Source organism: Folsomia candida, unplaced genomic scaffold (genome assembly GCF_002217175.1).
Source record: "Folsomia candida strain VU population unplaced genomic scaffold, ASM221717v1 Fcan01_Sc009, whole genome shotgun sequence".
NCBI lineage: Eukaryota > Metazoa > Arthropoda > Collembola > Entomobryomorpha > Isotomidae > Folsomia > Folsomia candida.
This window is the reverse complement of record NW_019091201.1, coordinates 4,899,882-4,926,604: the sequence shown is the minus strand read 5'-3', so window position 1 is coordinate 4,926,604 and position 26,723 is coordinate 4,899,882. Positions and strand designations below refer to the sequence as shown.

The window sequence follows — 26,723 nt, the reverse complement described above, 5'->3', positions numbered from 1 at the left end:
AGTGCCCACACTTTATGTAATGTGGGCACTGCCCACATATGTATATAAATCTTACAATTTTTCTCTTATTATTCATCGAATTTATCTTTAACAGATTTTTAAGAATATAAGGACCACTCGAGGTTACATTTCCTGACCAATGACTTCGGTTGTTATGATTGATGTTGCCGTGTCGGTGTCAGCGATAACCCGCTGGTTGGTATTTCCGGCGACGTGAGAAGGTCCATGAGCGGCCTTTGACAGCATCGTTCTACTTCCGGAATTTAAATTTCAAACGAATAAGGAGAAGAAATTTTTCGAAAATGAAATAATGTGAATAACTGGAGTGAGATGAAAAGTCAAAAATAGTGGTCTAAAATAAAATGTGATGTCATCAACGCCACCACTAATGAAGAATCAAATAAATTCTGCACACCTTCAACTTGTGTTTTGGCGTTCAAATCGAGCAAAAAAAAATTTACAGAATTGCATTTTATCTATAGCTGTACCGTTTTTGTTTATATAAATTTCTGGCAAGATTCTACTATTTATTAATCAACTACATACTTTTATGTAGTAAAAAGTGGTTTTCATTTAAACAAAATCCGTTAATTCATGCATGATATGCATACCCCGGACAAATATTTTTTTATCCTACCCTACTCATGTTGAGCTCAACACGAGTAGGGTAGGATAAAAAAATATTTGTCCGGGGTATGATGATATGTAATTACAAAAGTACGTACTGAAAATGATGTAAAAAACGTGTCAATCAAGGCAAACTAACTTATAAAAGATATGCAGCAGTGTTTCTGCAGTTAAAACACACCTGCACGAAATTAGTGCGCAAATAATTTTAATACCCAGCGGTGGCAACTTTAATACCATAAGAGTATAATATATGTTTAGTATGTATACTATCCAAGTCAGTGGTTTAGAAGCACAGCACACACATGAGAAAACGGAGACAAATGAAAGTTGAAATAATTGAGGCAAGTTGAGACAAATACAGAACTATTAGTTACCCAATGAATTACTTACATACTGTTGAGACAAATACAAGTAATGCGAACAAAAATTCAGAAAACTGCAGCGAATGAATTGTACTTTGTCTCATCTTAAAATCGGTTTTGACAACTTATCTGACAGTAAATAAATAAATATTCATACTAAAAAAATCCAACTCGGCGTGGAACAGTGCAAGCTGCAGATCATAATTCTGGAAATTAGTTAAGCTTCAATTTAAATTATTACATTTCACTTATTTTGTAATCGTCATCTTTATTCGTTAATAAACTAGTAAAGCTCTCAAATGTGTCAATAATATTTAACAAGATCGAATACAATTTATGTTATGGTATAACTAATATTTACTAAAAATCTATATGTTAAGTAACACTTAATTAATTATCTACCAATTAAAATGGTTACTGGTGGTAAAATCGCGAAAAATGGCATACTTAATTGAGCAGATTAATAATTATTAATCTGCTCAATTAAGTATGCCATTTTAAAATTAACCAGCGAGGTCTTAATTAAATAAGCGGATTGGTTGATTATTAATTTTCAGTGGCCCAAAATGTACATATTTACATATTATGTAAATAGGTACATATTATCTACATATGTAAATGCCACCCGAAATACCCGAAAAATATTCCTTATTTAGTAGAATGTTTTTAAGCGAGAACCCGCAGGATAATTTTGCAACGAAATAATTGTCATTGTAGTATTATTGATCCGTTATTTAATGCTTTAGGATGTAACCTGACCTGTAATTCCATGAGCTATGAGCCTTGTAAGAATTTTCAAGAATAAATTATTATATTATACTATATAAAAAATATTGAAATTTCGTATCACTCACGGGAACAGATTTGACCTTCGTAGAAAAATATGTATTTATAATTTATGTAATCTTAGAAATCCGCATTTTAGAAGTGCGGACGGGATGAAATATCTGGAAGATAACCCAAGTTCGGTATGATTTTGATTACGCCACAAAGCATCCAATCTCTCTACAGACAAATTTTTATGCATATTAAATTTACACTTTACTGGTTATTATTTTGCAATTATTATAACTGTAAACCTATGGAGGCAAACATGATGATTGCTGAGTTTTATCTTCTATTTCATCCCGTCCGCACTACTTGAATTCCGAAAAGGTAGCATACGAGAGTTCCTTAAACTCTATTAAAGAGACTCTATTAAATTACATTATTTCAGTTGTGATTGTCCATGTTATAGATATCTTGGAATATAGAGTTCTCAAACGCTCGTGTAGCGCACTTGCAAAATTTTTATGATTATTTGGAATCCCTATAATTTCTCAAATTTTATAATTACAATTTTTAGAAAGAAGAACTTATAGAATTAGTGTTATAAGATTTTTAATTTCTAAGCTCCCGCTAGCGGGTAATATATAAATTTGTATAACGCCAAGTCAAATCTAGCAATTAGTTAAACTGCACTCTTATCGCCTTAAAGGGGTCAAGTCGATGTAGAATACAGTGTTGAGTGATATGACTGATGAGTCCGTACTTTCGTGCCCACCAAAGCAATAAATTCTGTTCACGTGTGGTACAAACACCATGGCAGGAGCAAAATTAAAGATGCTGGCTGAATTTCGTAGTGGAAGATCAGCAACTGGGATGAATCTATTGTCAGATGTGGTAGGATCAAATTCATAAATTCCGTGGGTGTAAACAGGATCAGTTCCATTTAGTGTTGAATGTCCTCCCAAGATGTAGATGAATGATCCATCATAGACGGAGTTAGGTCGTAAGTTATAACCCGGAAGAGTTGGCTGCCCAACTAGCCCGGCACGAAGAGTGTCCAACTCTAACTTGAACGCTTGTCTGTTTGTCGTTTCCCCTGAGTCAAAAAGGTACACGTGGTTCCCAATCTGACTTGACGCGGATCCATAAATCTGTACTAACACATACAACCCTTAGAGTATGAATTCAATATTTGGGGAATTTAAAAAAGAATTCAATACAAACCGGCATCGAAAACGTTGCCACATATTCATAGCTTCCATATTCAAGTTCAACGTTATACACAGAGCGACCACTGGAACCCATGCCAGACATGAAAATCCTGGTATTGTTACTTTGGTCATCCCAAAACACCGGACTGTCAACTATTCTGGACGAGAGCCTAGTGACTGATGTGCTTATTTTCTCGACTGGATCAAACGTAAAAACTTCTTGCTCATTAAAATAATACATGTTACCGAAATCGTCACCTAAGATGTTAACCATCACAGCTAGACCGGTCATGGGTGCAACAAACTCAATCGTTTCGCTGGAGATGGTAAACAGGTGAATTTTATTTTGCCCTGGTGCTAGACAACCGTCGAAGAGATAGATGCTGTCGTTCCCATTATAATAAGGTAATTTACAACCGGCGTAATCAGAAAAACGTACATCGAAATATTCGGCTTGTAACAGTTGTGCGGTAGAAAAATTGATTTGAGAAATGTAAATCATTGTTAAGAGAAATACCGGCCTTCTTAAAGTAAAAGCAGACATATTTCTTCGTTTGTGTTTAGCTTATGGAAATAATATATGCTTCAAAGTGAACAAGTTGATATTACCGATAAGCTGCGAGGTTGGACAATTTTATTTGGTTGAAGGAGGAAAACAACTCACATAATTATCAATCGATCAATATTTATGCCATTATATTGATAAGCGGCTATGTATGAAAGCAGGGATGGAGTCATGCGACAACGAGGTTGTTTCTTGTCGTTCGTATTAAATTTGGACATAATAAGGAAAATGAGCACTAAATTAGACTGATTAATTTTACAATTGTAATTTACATTGTTGTCCTGACAACCCTTGCTGGTTTAGATATTTTCATCACTTGTCAAATTACTCAATAAGCACTTTCCTCGTTCAATTTGTCAATATTTAATTTGGAGGAAAATCCAAGTCGCATGACTTTGTCCTTGCAGTCAGCATTTCTTATCTCAGCACGGACGTCAATTGTGATGATTGACTGATCAAATTATCCATCATATTTTCTTTGTACGGTTTAATATATTTGGGTAACATCGTAATTATGCACATCAATTATTTCGTAACTCGCTTCTAGACCAAGTCACAGGTTTGTACGCTATTCCTGCTAAAAATAATAGGTGGAAAATGCATACCCTTATCATAGAACTACTCCTCTCAGTCTGTGTTTATCTATTTAATTCAGCCAGCGATCATTTGTTGGAAGCCCAATATCTCGGAGTACATTTTCACCATGATGCAATTGCAAATTGCCCTATTATGATGGCAACGACAGCGTTTACCTCTTCGTCGGTTGTATACTGGACTCAAATAAAATCCACCAATTTCCCATCTCCACCTGGAGTTTGTAGCATACATGTCAGGAACACCCGTGAAAATGACTGTATTAGATGATTCTCAGTGGTTTCTGTGTCATCCGTCACCTCTTAAATTACTTAGCTTAATTTATTGGATGTTTTCCTTCCCATATAAATCAAAATTTAAGTCAGAGGCCTAATTTATCGCATGACTCTCAACATTTCTTATCAGTCATCCGGGTCGATTGATTGATTTAAGTTACCTATCGCATTTTCCTCCTTCAGCCATATATATTTTAACATCATAGCAATTATACAAGTCAATTGTATCGTAGCTTACTTGTTGAACAGTTCGCCGAAGTAAGAGAAGTTATTCCTGCTAATACTCAAAATAAGAGTGGGTAAAATGTATACCTTACCTACAGGGGCAAGGCTGTTCCTTACAGCCTCTCTTTACATGTTTAATTCTGCCAGTGCTCAGTTGTTGGAAGCCCAATATCTTGACGTACGTTTCCCGGATGATGCCAGTTGCAAATTGCCCTACTATGATGGCAACGACAGCATTTACCTGTTCGACGGTTGTATGTTGGCTAGATATAACATCCACCTCTTTACCATGAAATCATGGATCTGAAATTGTGGCCAACTTTCCGCTCGAGGTTTGTCTTGTACCTTATAAGAATTGGTGCTAATATGTTTTGTTTTGTTGCGCCTCTTGCGCTTACCTATTACAACGCACAATGTGATTCAATTGAACAATGCCAAAATATAGGTCAAGCGTCGTTTTCACATTTAGCATTTAAGTTTATATTTCAAACGTTGTATTAATATTTTCACAGATCTATAGCGCAGCTGCAAATCGCGCGGGAAACATGGTTTATTTTTTTGATGATAACCAAAAGAGCAACAGACAAGCTCTCCAATTGGACCTCAATAATTTTCGCGTCATGTTTGTTGGACCACCCACACTACCCATTTATAATTCTTATCCAAACTCTGTTTATACTGGGGAATTCATCTACATCTTGGGAGGGCATGTCATAAGTACTGGAGCTGATCCAATTTACACGGATGGAATTTATGAGTTTGATCCAAGTACTTTTGAAAGTAGATTCATTCAAGTCGCAAATCTACCACTTCGTAGGTCTGACAGTATCTTTCTTTTGGCCCCTGCCATGGTGTTTGTACCTCATTCCAACAGAATCTACTGCTTTGGTGGAGTGGAATTGACGGACGATTTACCCATATTCCTCGACTATGTGTTTTTTATCGACCTGACCCCGTTACGAGACCAAAATGTATCTGCTTCATCGTTAATAGCAGAACCATTGTAGAATTGTGTGCAAACATCTATTGAAGTAAATCTAGCAATCACATAAATATATACTTACTCTGGTAAATATCCTTAATAGAAAACGCGCATAAACCATACAAAATTAGGAATCCAGCTTGGTCAGTCAAGTGGTTGACCCGTGGGGGTGATTGGAGTGGGTGGGATATTATTTTATCTGCGATTTTCTGCGATACTTCTACGATTTTTTTAAGCTTAGGGACCTTTTTGTTCGACTCCTGCGTAGACATTTTGTCATACATTTTTTTGATAACTCTGCGAATACACCTTACACTATGATTGAAATAAAATTTAAACTATTTATATTATGCACCAAAATTTCAAAATTATAGTAGAAAGCTGAAACAGAGGATGTGAATAGGTCCTAATAGAATAGTATGAATTAAAATTAGAAAATTTCATCCGGAGGGACCCAATGAGGTGACCTTTACCGATTTTCAGAAATTAACAAGAAAACCTGAAATTTGAATGTGCGAATTGCACTTTATCTGATCGACATGTTCGGAAATATATCTGACATAAAATAAATAAATGCTCATATTAAAAAAAATCCAACTCGGCGTGGAACAGTGTCAGATTTGGATTGATGATTCAGATCTTAATTATGTTGAACTATGTTAAGCTTCAATTGCAATTATGGAATAATGCATTTCATTTATTTTATAGTCGTACTCGTAATCTTTATTCGTCAATAAACCAGTAAAGCTCTCAAATGTGTTAACAATATTTAACAAGATCGAGTACAATCTATTCTGTAACTAGTATTTACTCAAAATCTGTATTTTAATTAAAAATTAATTAATTAATCATCTACCTATTAAAATGGTTACTGTCGCAAAAAATGGCATACTTAATTCAGCATACGTACAGATTAATAAATTAGTCAACGAGTTCTTAATTAAATATTAGTTCATTATTAATTCTCAGCGGCAAAAAATGCACATATTTACTAATTAAGTACTAACTAAGCCAATTAATTACTAATTAAACTAATTAATTTATATATTTTGTCGGTAGATTTATACATACATACATATTTTAAATGTTACCCGAAAAATCATCCCGAAATACCCGTTTTTTTCATTTCATGTGATCCTTAATATTGCAATCCTCCTGCATTTTATTGAAAATTCAGTGGGTTAACAATTTGTTGAGATTTAAACAGCAAGTTGCAAAAGTATTTGCGAGCAACTTATCATTATCGGTAAACTAAATATGTACATTGCAAAATTGCATGTAATACTGAAGTGTATGTATATTTCGCTAAAGAAATGTGGCTTCGTAATCATCACATCGTTTCAACATCATAAAATCGCTCTTAAAACTAAAAATCGTGTCAGTTCAACATACTCGATTAGGGATGTCCCGAGTAACTACACGATACCCGGCAATTTTTTGATACCCGGACCCAACAGGGTATTCAAAAGTACATGGTTTTACCCGGCCGAGGAATTAACATGATAAATTTATTTCTCTGAATTAAAAGAAAAATTGCAATCCTATTTTTGTAGTAAAATATTTGGAAGGAATGGGATACCCGGCCCGGGTAACTACCCGGCCGACTCGGGCATTTTTTGGGATACCCGGACCCGGCCGAGTAATTTAAATATTCAGTTTATTCACTTGAAATTCAAAACCTTGCAAAAAATTGTAATTTGATGAATCTAATTTTTATCCTTGTTACAAAATAAAATCTTTGGAAGGAATGGAATACCCGAACCCGGGAAATATTTCATGTCGGACACCGAATATTACAACTACCCGGCAATTTTTCTGGATACCCGGACCCGTCCAAGTAATTTACATTTTCAACTTATTTACTTATAATTCAAAACCTTGCAAAAAAAATTGCGATTCGATGGATCTAATTTTTGTCCTTGGTACAAAATAAAATCTCTGGAAGTAACAGAATACCCGAACCCGGGAAATATTTCACGCCGGGTATTATACAACTAACCGGGACATCCTTACAAATTTAATTAACAATAACATGGGACCTTAATTAACTAATTAATTAATTAATTAATTAGGCAGACAAACTTCCCACCGATTCGGGTTCTTCACTCGACCCCCCGGACGACGTTCTGCTGACGGATCGACTCTGACTATTTTCCCGACTGCTCTCCTCCCCCTCGCTCTGATTCAGTAACATCCCCTGACGAACCCGGTTTGCCCAAGATTTCGCATTTTGAAACGGAATCTGCACCGGCGGGGTGGCCAGGTCGGTCTGGAAGTAGGCTTCGATCGCGAAAATCTTCTCCTTTTCGGCCTCCACGTCGTGCAACATTCGGGCCAAGCGGTACTTGACGGATAGGTTTTGATTGGTCGCCTTCTCTCCGGAGAGGACCTGGTCAAAAAGATATTTCATTTAAAATTCATTCAAAAAATTGGAATAACTCATTCATTCATTATTCATTTATTCAATATTTACTCATTTTCTCTCAAATTCGTCTTTTTTAAATGAATTATACCCCAAGTACTAACAGCCATAGCGCGAATCAATAATGAATATAATTACTCATTCATTCTTCATGAATTTGAAATGAATAAATTTTTATTCAAAATACATTCGTTGTTCAAGAATATGAAATGAAAAAAGTTGTATTCAAAATTCATTCATTCTTCATGTGTATGAAAAGAATAAATTTTTATTCAAAATACATTCATTCTTCATAAATATGAAATGAATAAGTTGTATTCAAAATTCATTCATTCTTCATGAACATGAAATGAATAAATTGTTATTCGAAATTCATTCATTCATCATGAACAAATTGCTATTCAAAATTCATTCATTCATCATAAATATGAAATGAATAATTTATTCATTCTCTATCAAATGAATGAATCTGAACAGGTATCCTCCTACCTCCCATCTAGCAATCTCCTTCTGCCCGTATCGCGCCCTCCAATAATCAATCGTATCCAGAACCGTTGTAAACTCATTAATCAGCGTGGCCGTCGGGGTCCAACAAATCTCTTTCGACTCCTCCTCCTCCTCCTCAAAAACGTTATGAAATTTGCACGGAAATTCCGCCCCGTACTCGTTGATCGCTAACTCAAACCATTTTCGGGCCTCCGTCGTCTCCCATTCTTTCGCGTGGTGGATCGCGAGACCAAACATGGCTTCGGGAACTTTGCGACTTGCCGCCAATTTCCAGAGCTGAACGGCCCGCTTTTCGTTGAGCGGGACGCCGTTCCCTTTGCTGTAGAGGAGCGCGAGGTTGTGCGCGGCGGGACCGGAGCCGTGTTCGGAAGATTCTTGATACCACACGGCGGCAGAATGGAGGTCTTCTTGTGGCGGGAAGGCGATCCCTTCCGCGGCGAGGAGGCCGAGGACGAAGGACGCTTCGATGACGCCCACGTTCGAGACGAAATTGTAGCCGGATCCTTTACAAAGTTTGGTGGGTTGTTTGGCGGCACGTTTGAGAAGATCGATGGCTAAAAAGATAGATAAAAATGAATGTGGCAGTTCAATATAATTGGGGATAGTTCGATATGCTAATTGTTGTTACATGGTGGCGATAACTGGCAATGAACGATTACAAATTTAATAAAAAATGCATAAAAATTTTGATAATGTGTATCAAAATTTGGCTGAATTGAATTTACAATATTTTTCTAAATTTTAAGCTTACTGAACTATAATTTTTGATTTAATTAATTTAAAAAAATCAATTAAAAAATTTAAATTGGTGAAATTAGGAAAAACAAATAAGATCCGTCTGGTAATCCTTTTAGCGACCTTTACAGTAAATGGCATTCTTCATTTTTTACAAATATTGCTCTGCGACGCCAAAGTTTACAAAAACTGAATTTCAAAATAATTCTTGAAAATTTCAATTCGATTAAAATTACTCTGATTACTTTTATATTATTTAAAAAGTATCAAAATACCTTTAAAATTGGTTTTATCAACTAAAAACTGTTTTATTTTATATAAATACAGATGACAAAGATGTTCTCTAATTATAAATTCATCCAGATTCAATTTTATAAAAATTTTTGAAGAAAAACTATGATTATTATTAATTCAAAAAGTATCAAAAAATTGTTTGTCCAAAATCGGTCAAAAACAGCAAAATTTATACATAAAAAAAATTGCAGAAATATTTTGAAATTTTTGAATTAAATTGAAAAATTAAAATCAATAGAAAATTTTAGCTTATAATTAATGATTCAAGTGTATGTAAAGTTCAATTATAGTAAATTGTAGAAATTTACCTCCTTTGACGTCTTGCTTGATTCCGTTCCCTTCAAGTTTGAGGAGGGCCAAGTTATACATGCATTCCGCATTTCGTGACCTAACTCCCTTCCGGTAAAGGATCGCGGCATCCTGATAAATATTAAGAATTATGTAAATTAAGTATTAAATATCATGCGTGAAAATTTGCCCGCTTTTCGGAGAAGAGAACTATGTAGGCACTTAATTTCTATGCTTAAAGTGCAAATAGTCAGGTTGATTTTCAATTTTCATGGAGTTTAATTAATATGCGAAAAAATCGTTGAAATACATTTTTAAAATTTTTAGGGAAAAAAACGCCAAAATATTTATGAAATACGACCAAATAAGAAATTTCGGAAAACTTGTACTTTTTGAATTTAAAACTCTGGATTTTTTGTGGTCCAATTTCTTTGAAAAATTATTGGCTCACATCGTTTACAAAATATTTATATGCACGGGTGAAAAATAGATAAAAGATTTATGCAATTAAAAAAATATTTATACGTCTGAAAACGTAGAAATATGTAAAAATATGTCAAAAATTTTTTGAAATTTTTGGAATCTATACGAAACACGGACAAAGTTTGACGATCAGTCGTCATTAAATGAAAAAGTTGAAAATAAATGCATATCCGCCCTACGTTCACTTGTTTAAGATAAGTATCTTATCAATGTTAAGCCAAACCAACCACCTACTTTATAGCTCTGTTTGGTATTGATTCCATCCCTGAATTTGTGCGCTTTATACACATCGCCCAAAATGTTGTCTTCGTCCTCCGGGAAAAAGATCATGTCCAGCTGGTCCATGACTTCCGGGCTGTGACGCGTTCCACCTGGAAGGGGGCGCGGTTTCGGGAGGAAGTTGACCTTTTGGAAGGTCTTTAATTCCGGGGCGAAGTCGTCGGAGAGTTGGACAAGCTTGATTTTACAGGTGGAATTGGCCACGCGAATTTCCTCCTCGTTCGGCTCCAGGTCCAAGGCTTGATCGAGGTATTTCGACGCCTTCTTGTATTTACCCAGCTCCACGTACGCCATCCCGACGCGGTAGTGGGCGAGGCCCCAGGCTGGTCTGAAATAGGAATGAAATAATATCGGTGTAAGGAATTACATCATCGGCATTTTGCATGGAATGATGGGTGATTAATTCATGGAAAAAGTAGGGTTGCAATTTGCCAAATTTACAGGGATAGTTGGTAAAAGCAGTGTTTCAGGTGAAAGCAAATAACAACTTGAGAAAGTAAATTGACTAAAAATTCGTCCAATAATTCTTTCTGTACGAAGTTTCAAGTGTTTCAGGTGCAAGTATTAACCACGTGCAAGAAATAATGGGGAGAAAGTGGTTTCATGCAGGTGAATATTTTGACCTGGGAGAAATGCACGGCGCGAGAAACGACGCCCCGTCGCTATACCGCGCTTGGCTATAAGGCACAAATTTCTTGCACTTTCTCCCAGTTTCTTGCACCTCGCACTTCTTGCTTTGCTTTCTTTGCAATTAAAGAAATGAAACACTGGGTAAAAGTGAATTTTTCAGTTTTTCACACAAAATGGGTGGAAAATCGGGAGAAATTTTTTTTAAATTACATTTTTCCCATATTTAAACTAGGTTTGAAATGGGAGAAAGTGTTTGTTTTGCATACATGGTCATCAATTTTTCAGGCATTCGTGCATCTATTTTCCCCATTTCTCCCACCATCCTGGGAAAAATGCGTTTTGGAAAAGCGAAACCAATTAAAAAATGCGTTCCCTCACCTGAGAAACATGGCCTGCTTAGCATCCTTCAACGCGACATAAGCCCCCTCCATCCTCTCCTCTTTTCCCCCCTTGGAAGTGCCCACCTGCTTCAAATAGGCGTCACTCCGCATGGCATACAACGCTCCGAGGTCCCCCGCCGGGAGCCCTTTGTGCATTCCCACCGCCCCCGTCAGCACCTCAATTGCACCGCTCAGATCCCCCGAATTTATCAAGTTCTTCGCCTCATCCTTCAACTTTCGCGCTTCCGCGACACAATTTTCATCCACCAGGGGCGAATCGCGACCCCCCAAAATGGAACATAAATCCTCCTCGCTGACACTCTCGGTCCGCTTCAGTTGCTCCAATTCCTTCTCATTTTCCCCAAAAGAGACTAAAATCGACTCGATGTGGTCCCATAAGCGGGAAAATTCGGAATCCTCCATCGTTTTGGCGGGATATTCGAGAGCTTGCTTACTGTAGGAGATAAGTTCGGAAATTTTGGCGTTTTCCGAGGTAAATTCCTGCCTCAAATTTGCATAAGTTTCCTCCTCTTTGGGGAGAAAGTCGACCTGCTGGAGGATTTTGGTGAGGAGGGAAAAATCCCAGGTGTGCACGTCACCTTCCGCCAGCGTCATTTTGTGGAGGCGTCCAACGCTTTTGTAAATCTGGGCGGCCAAACCGGAAATGAAGTGGGATCCGAATTCGGGGGAATCGATCCATTCGGAGGATTGGGTAAGGTTCCAGCGGCGAAGGAACTGTTTTCGGAGGAGGTTGCAGGCTCGTTGGAGGATTAGGACGTCCAACCGGACCCAGTCTTGGGTCGTGGGGTTCCCCATTTTGTGGACTGTGGATTATTTCAGGAAATCTGGAAATTTATGGAAACGTTAGAAAATTTCAGGTTTAAAAATTTGTGATTTGTATATTTATGTAGATAAAATGAGATTAAATTTTTATGGTAAAGTTTTCAGTATAATTTTGTAAATATTTATGTAAGAGGAATTATAATTGTTCGTAAAATTGAAGAATTTATATCATATTATTCAAAGATTTGCGAATTTCAGGTTTAAAAATTTGAGATTTAAATATTTTTATGCGACTGCATAAATTATTCTGCTAAAGTTTTCAGCTTAAGTATTTAATTAATTTACGTAGGAGCGGATAAGACTGCTTCTTACTTCTTAAAATCGGCGTCTATTATTTAAAGAGATTTTTGGTTTAAGCATATATTTTTAAGCTTCTCAGTTTAATTTTGTCAGTATTTCTGCAGGAGCAGTTATGTATATAAAAATGTCCATAAAATTGCCGAATTTATTACGTGAGACATATTTCTTTCTCGTAAAAGTAACTACTTACTTATTAACGACACAATAAGAATTTATGACCCCCATGTAGAAAATTTTATTTACGACGTGCAGAAAAAAAATCTCACCCCAACAAGTTTGTGTACTTACTTTATGTAACTAATAAGTCACTTCATCAAATTAACTCAACTTCAACCCCGACAGACCAATCCAATCAAGTAGTTAACAAAACAATTGGCAATAATCCCAAAAATTTTGCAAAAAGTTGTTGCTGAAATGCTGCCTGATGAGATTCGCAATGTGTACTATACTGCAGTCATAATTGAGTTATTGAATATTATGACAACTGACTAAAAATCTAATTAAAAATACAGTTCTCTGCATTGTCAAACAAGTCTCTCACAGGCAGTTCAAAGTCATTGTTCAATGTCACGTGGGTAAATGTAAATATGTTAAATTAAAAGTTGGATAAAACTGACTCCTCCTGCTGGTAACAAGGAATATGATATTGTGTTCTTAAATAAATATGTTCCTAATTTGTTTTAGGAGAGAGGTGATCTCTACTTGCACAGATCAAATATCTAATCTCACGATAATATATGTGTACCGTGATATTGTTAAATAAGTAGTCTTCTAAATAGGAATATGCACTTTTACTTCTCCGCATAAATTATGCCTCGATTGAAACCAAGTCACGAATTCGCAATGCGAATTTCGCATTATATTCTGAACTATATAAAATTACTATGTAAAACAAATAAGGCAGTTTAATAAATAGCTTACTTTACGTATGTAAATTAGTATGTGATGAAGAAGATGATGTGATATTGTGCATGCACAAATGCCACTGCACGACTGAAGGAAAAGTTCGGACCTAACTGGGATTTACTAGTGGATGGATGGATGGATAGCTTGCAAATATTTTTGCCTATGGAAGATGAGGTAATATGCATGCGGGTTCTCCTACTTTTGGTTGCAGTACGTGTTAGCAAGTTTTTTTAGCGAGTATCAAGTATGTACTTAAATAGGAGGACAGTAGGGCAGGATGGTGAATTATGTGTCCAGGTTTCATTTCTCATCTATTCTCAGGCAGGTGCAATATGCGAAAAAGAAACAAAGCCAAATGTAATCACATTTGTTCTGGTTGTTAGCAGTCCGTCGTTTCTGTCCTGGACGGTATCGTATCTCGTATTTTATGGGCGTAGGATACACATTATGTAGTGCAAATCAACAAATGTGTATGTATAGGATGAGATTTACTTATCATTCGCAGATATCAGGTATCACGGTCAGGGAAGAAACGTGTCCTGATTTTATCTCAATTTCCCCTTTTTGTTCCTGTCTCTTGTCAACACAGAGAACTTGTCAACGCTACGATCGCATTCAATTAATCAAATTAATCAAAAATATGAGTACATATCCGTCATTTTGTTATGCAGACAGAAATTATGTGCATATGTATGTTGATAGTTCCTTATTTATTTATTAACTGACTTGTGAGAAGAATGAGACGCTATGAAACCGCAGACAGGTTGAGATCATGCCTTTTAATGTTATACGCACGACTAATATTTTATGTACATAAACAGGACAAGCAGGATGCCAACTTCCCTTGTGGAATTTATTTTTATGATGAATTCTTCTTACTGGAGAATGAATGTTATGGTAAACATTAAAAATCATAATGGGAATGAAGTAATTACTTTTGCCATTTTTTTCGCTGCCTTTGTTATTGTGCAAATCTAGGTGCACGTTAATGCAGAACTATTTAATTTAATTCCAGGTTAGTTATAGATGACAATGATGATAATTTCTCTCGCATGGCAAACTTTAAGGAAATTTGCGGTTACGTTTTCCCATTAGTTTCTCACCCGAAGAAGATGTACGCAGTGGCCGTAGAAGCCGTGGGGACATTGTAGGTTAGGTAGGTACGAAGGGGTTTCGATAACATGGGGAGATGATGCGGACATCGAACAACCGTGGGGACATTGTCCCTCTGTCCCCTCAAGCTTCCGCGGCCACTGTGTATGTATGTACGTACGTGCGGTTAGTATTTTGTTGACAGGTGAAGACTAAGCAGATTCCTTATTAAGATGAGTAAACAATGGATGTGAGAAATTACGTAGGATTATAAAACACGATGAAATTAAATATCGTTGGGCGGATTAGTTGTGGAGAAGAGCAGAGGATACGCAAAATATTAAGAACGTGATACCTACTTCACTAGGCAAACTTTTGTACTTTACACATTTTTTAATGTCAGAGGTTGACTTTAGTTGTATCACGTAACATGAAGTATTTGATGAATTGATGAGCATTCATTTAGTAAAAAAGAATCGGTCTTTCCTTTTACTTACATGAAAGAATTGCAGTCAATCCTTGTATGATGAGCAGAATTGATGCGGGGGTACATAGGTAAGCAAATAGGTAATTAAAGGGGCTGTCATCATGTGACGCCATAGTTAAATTTAAATGTGACATTTTACGGGAGTGAACTTTTAGAAAAAGGTTCAGAGAAAAAAACTCATTTGGAAATTTATGTATTTAAAATTTATGGTATTTGGTTAGATGACATGTACGGGAATTTAATAGCTTGTCGGAAAAATGACGAACAAAGGGAATTATTTAATGGGAGAATAAGTAAGTGAAATAAATAAGAGGGTGCATATTTAAGCTTATCACGTATGTACTTATCCAGACCAGAGTTGACGAGACCACCAAGGTGCAGCAAATCTCGTAAAATAGTGCGACGCTAATCCCTTTTATTGTATTTATTATTACGTCAAAAAATATGTTATTTACAAGCAGCATGATGCACTCCACTGTAAAACGACCATGCAGTCTCATTCGTTAGTGGGTGATCTCAAGACTAAAGAATGTACAAAACGTCGCTTCTAAAAATATGTGAATGACCACTGGCCGCGGAAGCGTGGGGACAATGTCCCCACGGTTTTCGATATCCGCATCATCTCCCCATCTTATATAAACCCCGCCCTCCCCCACCCTGCAATTTTAACCTCCCCGGCTTCCGCGGCTCATGTGAATAACAGCCAGCATTTAATGGTTACGATTTTCTAATGCGGCTTTTTATTTATATCCACATTCCAGGTGACGTGATTTTATAGGACATTCAATTAGCTGCAAGTATCCGAAAAGCAGAAGTCTGTACTTCAAGCGGTTCAAAAATAAGGGCATAAAATTTTAGATTACAGCTTTAGATTCTGGTATAGTCAATTAAATTTGGTATAAAATCATGACACGTGTTATGATTCGTTTTCCTATTTATACATGCATATGCACATCTGAAAATCGTAGATACACTGTTGGAAATCTGATATAGTCAGACAGGTATTGATTTCTCGGTAATAAAGTTGCTACCGCTTGGTATCAAAATTATACCGGTCCGTAAAAAATTTGCTACCGGCATGGTAAAACTTGAATATCGAGTTATTACGTACTACAGGGTATTACTTATCAATCCCACTTTGCTAGAGTCATACATGAATACCGCTTGGTATTATGTTAATACTGGATTTCTAAGAGTGTACTGACCATCTTGTATGCATTTTCATTTGAAATGTAATCGGTCCGATTACAAATATTTATGTTGTTTTAAATATAGATGAATAAATTTCCCCCCTTGACCTGACCTACAGTTTGAGAAGTGTTAATTGAACTAAATATTTATTTCAGTTGGAACTGGGACATGTTATTTTATCGTAATCATAACATTCTAAAAAATGAATGGGCTTGGCACGTCATTGGTTAAATAAATATTTAGTTTTTTGCTACTTACTTATTATTACTTCGCACCTTTTTATCCATGCAATTTTTATTTCTTCCCGAGAAACCAAACCACACAAATAAATTTTTTTTTATTACGATTCAAAAATCAGTTTAAAATGTTACGGCATCATTTTTGCTTGACGATAACGAGTTTAGTTAAGTAGCTATTTTTTTCTTAATAGTTAAAAAAAATCTTGAATTTATTACCTTATTATTTTTGAGAGGGGTAATAATTTTCCTGTTAATGTCTCAATGACACATTTGTAAAATTCACTTCCAAAACGAAACCATACGTTATGATCTTATTTAACAAGGCGTTTAACACGTTGGGCAGGAGTCAACAGGTATATTTTTGCAGGCATTCTTTACACTTATGAAAGTTAAGTTTGTGCAAAAAAATTGCACATAATCCGGCTGGAAATATGATATTGTATGGTCCAAAAGTAAGTAATGGAAAAACTGGATTTATGTAGATAGTTTTGTACTTAGGATTTGGTTTCAATGCGGGTTTGACTTTTTTGTGTAAAAAAAATTGTTGTAATCTTGTGATAAAATCGAGAATCGATGATTTCTTTCTTGATCTTGAGTTAGTAAATCAAGTCTGTATTTTATAGTAGTTAACTTGCAGCCGATATATACCTTTACACTCTGATGAGAGTGGAATGATTTTAATGGTGATTTTCTATGTACATGGTCCATCGAATAATGTATTTGTTGTATGAACACAGAAGTGTGTAGTTCGATTTGATTTTGTTCATAAGCATGATAAAGATCAGACGCCGGCTATTTATTTATATAACTTTATATGTATGTACTTAGTAAGGAAAACTAGCCTTTGGTGGATTTTAAAGGCTAAAGTTTTTCAATATTTCGAGGTTTTCGTAAATTCAAAAATTGCATTTTAAAACTTTGGTAAATTGAAATCTTTCCTAAATTTAAAACTTTCATATATTTAAATCTTAATTTCATAAATTGAAACCTTTCATAAATTTAAATCTTCCTTAGATCTAATGATTTCATAACTTTAAATATTTAGTAAATCTGTTTTGAAGAAAGTATTTTATTTTGTAAATTTTCGACGACAATATGATTTTTCTTAAAGTTTTTGTAAATTGTTATAAATGTTTAGGTAGTTCATATACACTTCAACTTGAAGTCTTCAAGTGAGTTTTTTTATAAATAAATATTTTGCAAACACAATATTTGCATAATTTAAATATCCGTAGCCTGATAATAATCACGAATCGCTGCTGCCAGTCCACATTAGCATCAAGTTTGGCCCCATACAAGGTAGTTTATTAGCATTAACATAATGCTTAATGATATGATATTTTTGATTAGCATATGATGCATGCATGCAGTGGCCGCGGAAGCGAGGGACAATGTCCCCACCGTTGTTCGATATCCGCATTATCTGCCCATCTTATACAAACCCGTCCCTCCCCCCATCCTACAATGGCAATGTCCCCCGATGTCCTCACGCTTCCGCGGCCACTGAACTACATACGTGCCTATAAATTGACCCGTATAACGTATCTATGTATGTACCCAATACTTAATCAATGGGGACTCTGCGGGTGCGATAAATATTAACTAATGATACGTTCAAGTGGTGTGGCATGGCGTACGTACGTATTCGGAATGACGGATGATAACCCGTAATTAAAATTTTGCCAAATATATACATATTCGCGAGTAAAAGGAAAGCTGGGCTGGGTGGACGTGGACAATTTGCAATTTGATTAGTCGCAGGTTGCTGTGTGATTGACTTTTGTTGTTGATGAAACTTTAATAAATTCATTCAATGACTGATTTGGGATTTTCATGTATTGTTTTGTTTTCCGTATTTGATAAACATACGTAAAAAGAAATAATATCTGGTTTTGCGTGTGTATTGTTGCTTCCCGTGTACGAAAAATTTTTATTTTGAAATGATTACAATGCTACAGTGAGTTACAATGCTAGAGAATTATGTAGCAAGCTTGAAAGAGTACAGAAAAGAGCTTTGTCTGTAATACTAAGGAAAAGAGTTGATAGTCAAAATTATGAAGAGGCTCTTTCTCAATGTAAAATAGAGTCATTAATAAATCGGAGGTTAAATATGTTAAAATCTTTTGGATTTAAATTAATTACTGGAAGGTACAATTTTTTCTTGCCTCCGTTACGTGAAAATGAATGTGGCGTAAATTTGAGAACAAAGAAGGATGTAATGTACCAGGCAATGATAAAAAATGATTTTTATAGTAAATCTACATTACCAACGTTGATTGGGTTAATTAATCTAGAGTATAAAGATACTGGGACTGTCTTTGGTTATAAAATTGAAACTGTTCTCATGTTAATCATTAATTAATTTCAAGTTATTTTTAAATAAAATTAGTAGTAGTGGCTTAAATAGGGTGTAAACTGTTAAAACATGGCATGCTGCTTATATGTAATATATAATGCTAAGTTAGAGTTATCTTCTCTAGTCTTGGTCATTGTTACTGTATCACTTGTTCATATAAATCAGTATAATAAAGCTTCAATTCAAAAATTCAATTCAATTAGAATTAATTTCATGAAGTTATTTACAGCTTAAAATATTTTTTAAAATAATTTTTATAACTTCCAAATCAATTTAGAACCATTTAAAAAAATCGTCCCAGTTTAATTTTAGACCATAATTTAGAAATTAATCAGAGAAAAAATCATTACCATTTTTAATGTTGTAAAAGTCCTTTACACGATCTTCACAAATGAATTTATTGATCCTAATTTAATGTTAAATCAATTAGAAAAAAATAAAATTTTTGTAATGGCGTGAAAGTTTTACGGTGAAACTAAATGTAATTTCCAAATGTGTACCTACATTTATGTCGTCGAACGTGTCACATTGCAAATTAGATGTTCCGGATGTAACACTATATTTTTAGACAAATAATAAAATTGGGACGAATTTCCTGGAAAACCAAGTGAAAGCATAGTCTCACCTTTCTCTCTGGTGAAAGTAAAACCTGCTTTCCTCATATATTTATTACACGCAGGAACCAATCCATTTACAACTCTGCCACCAAACCAAGCACTCAAATGAATAAATGTTTGTTCAGCTTGACATGGAAAAAAGTGTGCAAAAAAAGTGAGTAGAAACGATCAACGATAAGCCATTATTTACATATATAGCTACTCATTTATGTCATCTGCTGCTTTAATCTGACCATTTACGCATTCGGATAACCACCACTTAACACTTAATAATTTTTGGAATTTCGAGTGGTTTTTACTGGGATTTACAGAGAAAGGTTAGTTTTAGGGGGAAGATGATGATGAATTTATTTATTGCTTTGGTGGAGAATTTAGTACGATAAGGTTATTTCCAGTAAAATTACACGTAAGATAAGTACTTATGCATATGCTGACCTATACAATTAGCCAGGTAAGATAAGCTGCACGATAGAATTGATGGGGCAGAATGATATCGTAAATGTGAGAAGAACTTGAGATAATGTCAGTCAAATGAGATGAGTAAGGTGTATTTTTAATTATTTTAATTATTTTACCACGTGATACCCAAATGTGAATGATATTCAACAATTAATTTTATATTTACCAAAAAAAATACTAAATTGAAAAAAAAACTTTGGGCTGAATTAATGTCAATCAAAGTGAACCCACGCCCCCGAAATTGAAATGGCAAGTGTAAATGAATGAATTTTAATTTTTAAAAGCGCATCTTTGTCGTATGAAAAGTTTGCATGAAAAAAATTATGTTTTGTGCAGGAGCCATAAAGCTATTTAAATGATGTAAAGGTTGAATTGAATTTTAATGGGAGTAACTAAACCACACCTTTTTCCATTGAATAAAAATAATTATTGTGATGGTTTGTTTTCACGTGGTTTTTACTTGATCGCTTTGTTTCATATGGATGTATTTGCATACATAGTTTTGCATAATATTTATGTGCGTATGATAGATTTGACGAGCTTATTTATTGATGAGATGTAAGAGTATTGATGATTTTGCATCGAATCAGGGGGCGGCTATGTATTTATTTTCAAATTTTGTGTTTGATTTTTTTAAACTTTGTGGGTGTGTCCCGTAACTCGAATAGATAAAAAAAATTCAAAATATATAGTGGCACATATTTCTTGGTTTTCAGACGTACTTCTAAATATTTCCGCTATTATTTAAAAAAAAAAACACTAAACATATGTATAAAAAATGCATATTTTGTAAACATTTCAACGATGTGAGATGATTTTCTTTGCCAAAATAAATTTGGAGAGGACAAGATCTGGGTGATTATAGTCGAGAATATAATTTTTTTGAAAATTCTTATTTCGGCGTTTTTGTTCATACATATTTCGTAAATATTTATGCCTATTTTTCGTAAATGTTACACATATTTATGTAACTATATATGTACATCACCGCACTCTGATGATCACGGTCAACGGTTAACGAAATATTGAAAAATTTAAACATGGCAAAATATAAATTTGCACTTGCGACATCAACCACCAACCAGCATAAATTTTATCGAATATTATGCATAATAAGGGTTTTCTTTTTGCATAATGGGCAAACAAATTTGCATGGAATTTAAACACAATTTACAGCCTGCGTCTCACTTTTCTTGGCAGTTATTTTCTTCTCTAATGTGAAGTTTACGTACATATATCAGAAAAATCGAGTTGTACAAGGACCTGGGCATGCATGAAAACAAAGGTTTTGCATTTTATAAAAAATTTTGACAAGAAAATAAATGCTCTCGGAAATTTTAGGCATTTTTTTGTATGAAAATAAATCCCCGGAATTTACATATGACATTTTTGACATTTCAATTAAATTGGAGGGAATTTAGATATGAAAATAAATTCGAGGCATTTTGAGCATGAAAAGTAATTCATGGAATTTTTGGCATGAAAATACATTCATGACATTTTGGACATAAACATAAATTCCAGGCATTTTGAGCATGAAAATAAATGTGCAGAATTTTTGGCATGCAAATAAATGCCTAAATGTCCTGGACATAAGTACAACTCTACTCACCACCAAGAAACTTGAACTCACTGAACAAATTCAAAGCGTATGTACAAAATACTGCCATGATTTGTGCCCGAGATATAAATCGTTATTAAATAATATAGCATTCTTTACTTTGTGCTGTGCATGGAGCCTGAAAGACTGGACTGGACAAACAAAAAGGCGTCGAAGGAGATGAATCTTCTTGTGTCAAAACTTATTAATTTTTTGCCTTCGTGATGCGATGATGATGATGAAAATGAAGATCGCATCGTCGTGGTCGTGGTAGCGTCCGCAGTTTAGTTTAGTGGCTGAGATTGAATTCCGTGAAATTTAAGAGGAGGGAAGCGATTATGTGTCATTAAATATTTCCTCCTCTTTCAGTTAATGGAGAAATGAATTGATGTGCAGAAAAGAAATTGCTTTACTTCTTTTCTTTCTACGCAGCAGTAGCAGCAGCAGCGGGGGGAACATGCATTTTATATACATCACTCTTAGAAATCCGGTATTAAAATAATACCAAAGCGGTATTCATGTATGACTCTGCCAAAGTGGTATTGATAAGTAGTACCGCCTAGTAAGAGCTAGGCATTAAAGTTTTATCATATTGGTAGCAAATTTCTACGGACTGGTATAATTTTAATACCAAGCGGTAGCAAGTTTGACACTGAGAAATCAATGGCTGCCTGACTATACCAGATGTCTAACAGTGTAAAAATCTAGTATTAAAATAATACCAAGCGGTATTCATGTATGACTCTGCCAAAGTGATATTAATAAGTTATACCTTGTACTAATAGCTCGGTATTAAAGTTTTACCATGTCGGTAGCAATTTTTACGGACCGGTATAATTTTAATTTTGAAGCGGGAGCAACTTTAATACCAAGAAATCAATACCTGGCCTGACTATACGGATTTCTAACAGTGTTCAGATTGTTGTACTAATTTACATGCATATGCAAAATAAATATTGTGCAAATAATGTGCAATTCTGAATAATTACACCAAACCACAACAATTGAATTCATGTACGAGTGTTGATTTATTTGCCTTGCTTAAACAAAATCAACTAACAACGCATAAAAAAGTATGTGTGTTTACCGATTACAAGTTTCACCTTGAACTTGGAACTTGAAAAAGTGCTAAATAAGAAATTTATAACTAATGCCAATTTAGTTTTGAATTGAATAGCGAAGAGAGGATGCCACCGCCACCCTCTCCTCCGAGAAGACAAAAGTCATAAGGCGACTGTATGTACATAGGTATGTATGTAATTCTGTGCTAAATAATGCAGACAGCGTAATGATAATAATAAATCATAACTATATTTAAGAGCGTATGACACACATGTCATCTTCTCGTGTTCGTCATAAGGTGACGAGAATAGAATACAGGCGAGTAAGGTATAACTTGGTTAGGGCTGAATCTGATGAGGTTTGTCATGTGGTAGTGGTCGTGGTGGTAAAAAAACATGTTAGCGTGATGTGATGTGATGCTTAAGCAGTGGCCGCGGAAGCCGTGGGGACATTAACATTGTAGGATAGGGGAGGGAGTAGTTTATATAAGATGGGCAGATGATGCGGACATCGAACAACCGTGGGGACATTGTCCCCCCTATCCGCGGCCACTGTTCATAAGGTTTCGTGGTTCAGTCGGTTAATAAGATGTTTGTGCTCATTAAGGAAAGTAAAAAGACAAAAGTCTCTTGAGAATTCTGCTGGGCTTTTAAGTACGTAGTTTCATGTGAGAGCAATTAAAAAGTTATGACTCGGGAAAAATATTTTATGCGGTGAGGTGGGAGATTAATTAATGGATTTGGAAGTACGGATTAAACCTGGATTAATTTTTAGGATTACAAATTCCTGGAGTATTTTTCATGAGATTTAACCTTTTTGTGCGAATTTTAATCAAATTTTTGATCGAATCTAATTAATTTTTAAATTTAGAATGAGAAGATTAAGGAATTAGGATTAATCAAGCGGGATTAATTTTTAGGGGATTAAAACTTTAAATTTTTTAAATACAAGTTGAATAACATTTTTAATAGAATTTTTTATCGAATCTAATTATCTTAATTCTGCCATATCTCGGATTAATCAAGTTGCTCTAATTTTTGGCTAATGTTTGATTAAACTTGGCTACTGAACTATTTTCGTTGAATTTCAGAGCAAAGATTATGTATCGATCCGATTAATCATCTGTTAATCCATGCTCGGATTAAGAAGTCCAGATTATCAATGCGATTCATAATCTATTAATCCATACTCGGATTAACCCCAGCTCCTGGAAACCAAATGCATATTATTATGCACAATTATGTAACTTATGTACATAAACTGCAAAATATTTATAAAGAATTTTTTGCAAACTTTTGCATGTAAATATTTTTGCATGCATACATTTCTCTTCTTTTTGCGAAAGTCAACAAGCTTGAGAAATTCCGCCCTCTAATTGAATTAAGTTTGCGCTTGGGAATGTTTAATTGCAGATATAATTATATGTTGGCTTTTAAAAAGTTAATGATGTGGGTAAATATGTATTTGAATAATTTAGTGTTTACCCTCGACCATGATTTAGCAATCTGATAAATGTTCTACCCTGTTCTATTGAGCATACTTATTAAGGAGGGGAGCTTGCGAGGTTGATAATAACAGATCCTGATGCCCTTTGGATATGTGGTAGGGACCCATGAGTGTACTAAAACCCTGAAGTAGTTTGACTCCATGGCCACATTTGCGCCCGCCACACCCACTCAAAAATACCCAAAAAACGCTTTCACTCCAGTTTTCACTCACTCAAAACCTCGCCAAAAATCCAATTTTACTCGGATTTTGAAATTTCTTTCACCATTACACTCCCAGATAGTTGCTTTCTTCAATCCAATATCAAACTCAATTTTGCTGATGATTATTTCGCAGGGATAATTTGCGTTGTTGATTACTACAACAATGCTCATTCAGAATTTTAAATTTTAAAAATACTAAAAATTTCGAAAATATTGAGTTTAATATTGGATTGAAGAAAGCAACTATCTGGGAGTGTAATGGTGAAAGAAATTGCAAAATCTGAGTAAAATTGGATTTTTGGCGTGGATTTGAGTGAGTGAAAACTGGTGTGAAAGCGTTTTTTGGGCATTTTTGAGTGGGTGTGGCGGGCGCAAATGTGGCCATGGAGTCTAACTACTTCAGGGTTTTAGTACACTCATGGGACCCTACCACATATCCAAAGGGCATCGAGATCTGTTATTATCAACCTCGCAAGCTCCCCTCCTAAGAGTCACACTGAAATGCGCACTCAATTTATTTAGCACATCATCAATTAAATAAGTGAAGTCCATGGTTAAATATGCTGATTCTAAGTTGTGCACACCTGTTGATTATTGGATTTGCATAAATATTCTCCAAAAAATGGCTACTACTAGTAGTGCTTTTCTCCGTAATAAGCTAACAACAAATTTGCGGTGACCTGTTCATGCCCGGAATTTTGGAGGTTCTGAACATAAAAATAAATTTGTAGCATTTTCAGAATGAAATTTATCTAGTTCCTGGAATTTTCGACATGAAAATAAATTCATGAATTCTTGGCATTGTCAGCATGCAAATAAATTCCTGGAATTTTCGACTTGAAAATTATTGCCATTTTCAGCATGCAAATTAATTTCTAGGTTTCGAACATAAAAATAAATTTATGTCATTTTAAAATTAATTCCTCGCATTTTGGGTATTTATGTTTTTTTCATTAAAATACTTGCCATTTTCTGCAAGAAATAGAATTCTGTCATCTTTAACATGACAAAAATTCATGTGCATTTAAATATTATAACATTGGCCTGAATTTAAATTTCGGACAAAAATGGCACGCCACATATGCCCTGAGAATACATAACCACAATTTTAATAACTACATACATATACCGGCATAATTATTAATTCCCTTTCGATAAATAAGTTTCGGACCACACCTTTTGTTCATTTTTTTCCACACACTTTTCATAAATTCATTCTCTTCTTTTATCGTTCTCTTTTTATTATCTCACCACCATCACGTTTGGTTTGTTTGACTGAATAGTGAATAAGTTTTAAGTGATACAAATATCAGTCAGTCAACAAAAAATACCTATCTGTACTTAAATGTTTGACAATATGACCGCATAAAAGTTAAATAAGTATTAAATACGTTCCCATTTACATAAATACAAATAGGTACGCACTCAACTCATCCTTTGTGCACGGACGACATGAATGAGTGACAAAGATAATGAGTGACATTCACATTGACTTTCGAGAGTCAAGGGTGCAGTGCAACTCATTTATTCAATTCATGCATGGATGGATGACATAACAAATTTGTGGACAAGAAGAAAGAAATAGGAGTGAATTACGTAATAGTAAAAATGGTAGTAAAAAAAAATTGGTAGCCAAATTTTGGTACTAAAACTTTCAAAATTTTGTCAATTTTTTCGTAAACTTTTGGAAATGAGGGTAAAATAGGAGCCGAAAGCTCGAAACAAATTCGAATTTCTTCGAATTTCGACTTAAAACTCCCTGAAAATTGGGACAAAAAATTTAAAATTCGAATTTTCTTACCAAAATATTATTGTCCGGAATAGCACCAAAATTTTGATTTTGAAGTTCAAATTGGCACAATTCGCAATTTAATAATCTGCAAATTTTTGGCGAACAAATTATTGCGCATTGAGAAAAGAAGATGCACTTACACACCTCACTTTTCACCCAAACTTGTAATTTATTTACGTGATCTTGTGTTCGCTACCAAATTAAAACTGGTAAAGTAACGTTAACCCGTTTGTATTTTGGCTGAAAAGAAGACGCGATCATGAAATGAAGTGTTGACACGAACTTGGTATTTATTACGGAGAAGATTCGCATATGGAGGTAAATTTTCGCGTTAAAAGTTGGCAAACGCCACACCAGCATGATCGTAAAGTCATATTCCTATATACATCCATATCCATTTTACACTATTTAGCGCACGTACAAAATTGTGTATTGTACAT

General features: G+C 34.9%; 2 protein-coding genes and 1 long non-coding RNA gene across 7 annotated transcripts; 1 reads left to right on the top strand and 2 right to left on the bottom strand.

The window, feature by feature from the left end:
• Positions 1-1,244: 1,244 nt before the first annotated feature.
• LOC110853766 lies at positions 1,245-3,627 on the bottom strand. Of its 2 annotated transcripts, XR_004835554.1 has the most exons (3): positions 2,985-3,627; positions 2,072-2,911; positions 1,245-1,997 (listed from the first exon to the last, which is right to left on the bottom strand). XR_004835554.1 is itself a non-coding variant. In XM_022102086.2 (2 exons), the coding sequence occupies exons 1-2, from the start codon at positions 3,513-3,515 to the stop codon at positions 2,456-2,458; spliced, it is 987 nt and encodes a 328-aa protein (XP_021957778.2). In that variant the 5' UTR covers positions 3,516-3,627; the 3' UTR covers positions 1,995-2,455. The 2 variants fall into 2 exon arrangements, 1 of the variants encoding a protein (XP_021957778.2); XM_022102086.2 differs by having other exon boundaries at positions 1,995-2,911.
• Positions 3,628-4,500: 873 nt separating this feature from the next.
• LOC118436589 lies at positions 4,501-6,496 on the top strand. The gene is made up of 2 exons (XR_004835553.1): positions 4,501-4,962; positions 5,143-6,496. It is a non-coding gene; the product is annotated as an uncharacterized LOC118436589 (long non-coding RNA).
• On the bottom strand, positions 6,313-26,529 carry LOC110853765. Of its 4 annotated transcripts, none has more exons than XM_022102083.2 (6): positions 26,293-26,529; positions 11,629-12,475; positions 10,576-10,948; positions 9,879-9,990; positions 8,524-9,095; positions 6,313-8,001 (listed from the first exon to the last, which is right to left on the bottom strand). In XM_022102083.2, the coding sequence occupies exons 2-6, from the start codon at positions 12,444-12,446 to the stop codon at positions 7,681-7,683; spliced, it is 2,196 nt and encodes a 731-aa protein (XP_021957775.1). In that variant the 5' UTR covers positions 12,447-12,475; positions 26,293-26,529; the 3' UTR covers positions 6,313-7,680. The 4 variants fall into 4 exon arrangements, with proteins under 4 accessions (XP_021957775.1, XP_021957776.1, XP_021957774.1 ...); XM_022102084.2 differs by lacking the exon at positions 26,293-26,529 and adding an exon at positions 16,905-17,380; XM_022102082.2 differs by lacking the exon at positions 26,293-26,529 and adding an exon at positions 13,695-13,816.
• Positions 26,530-26,723: the final 194 nt, after the last annotated feature.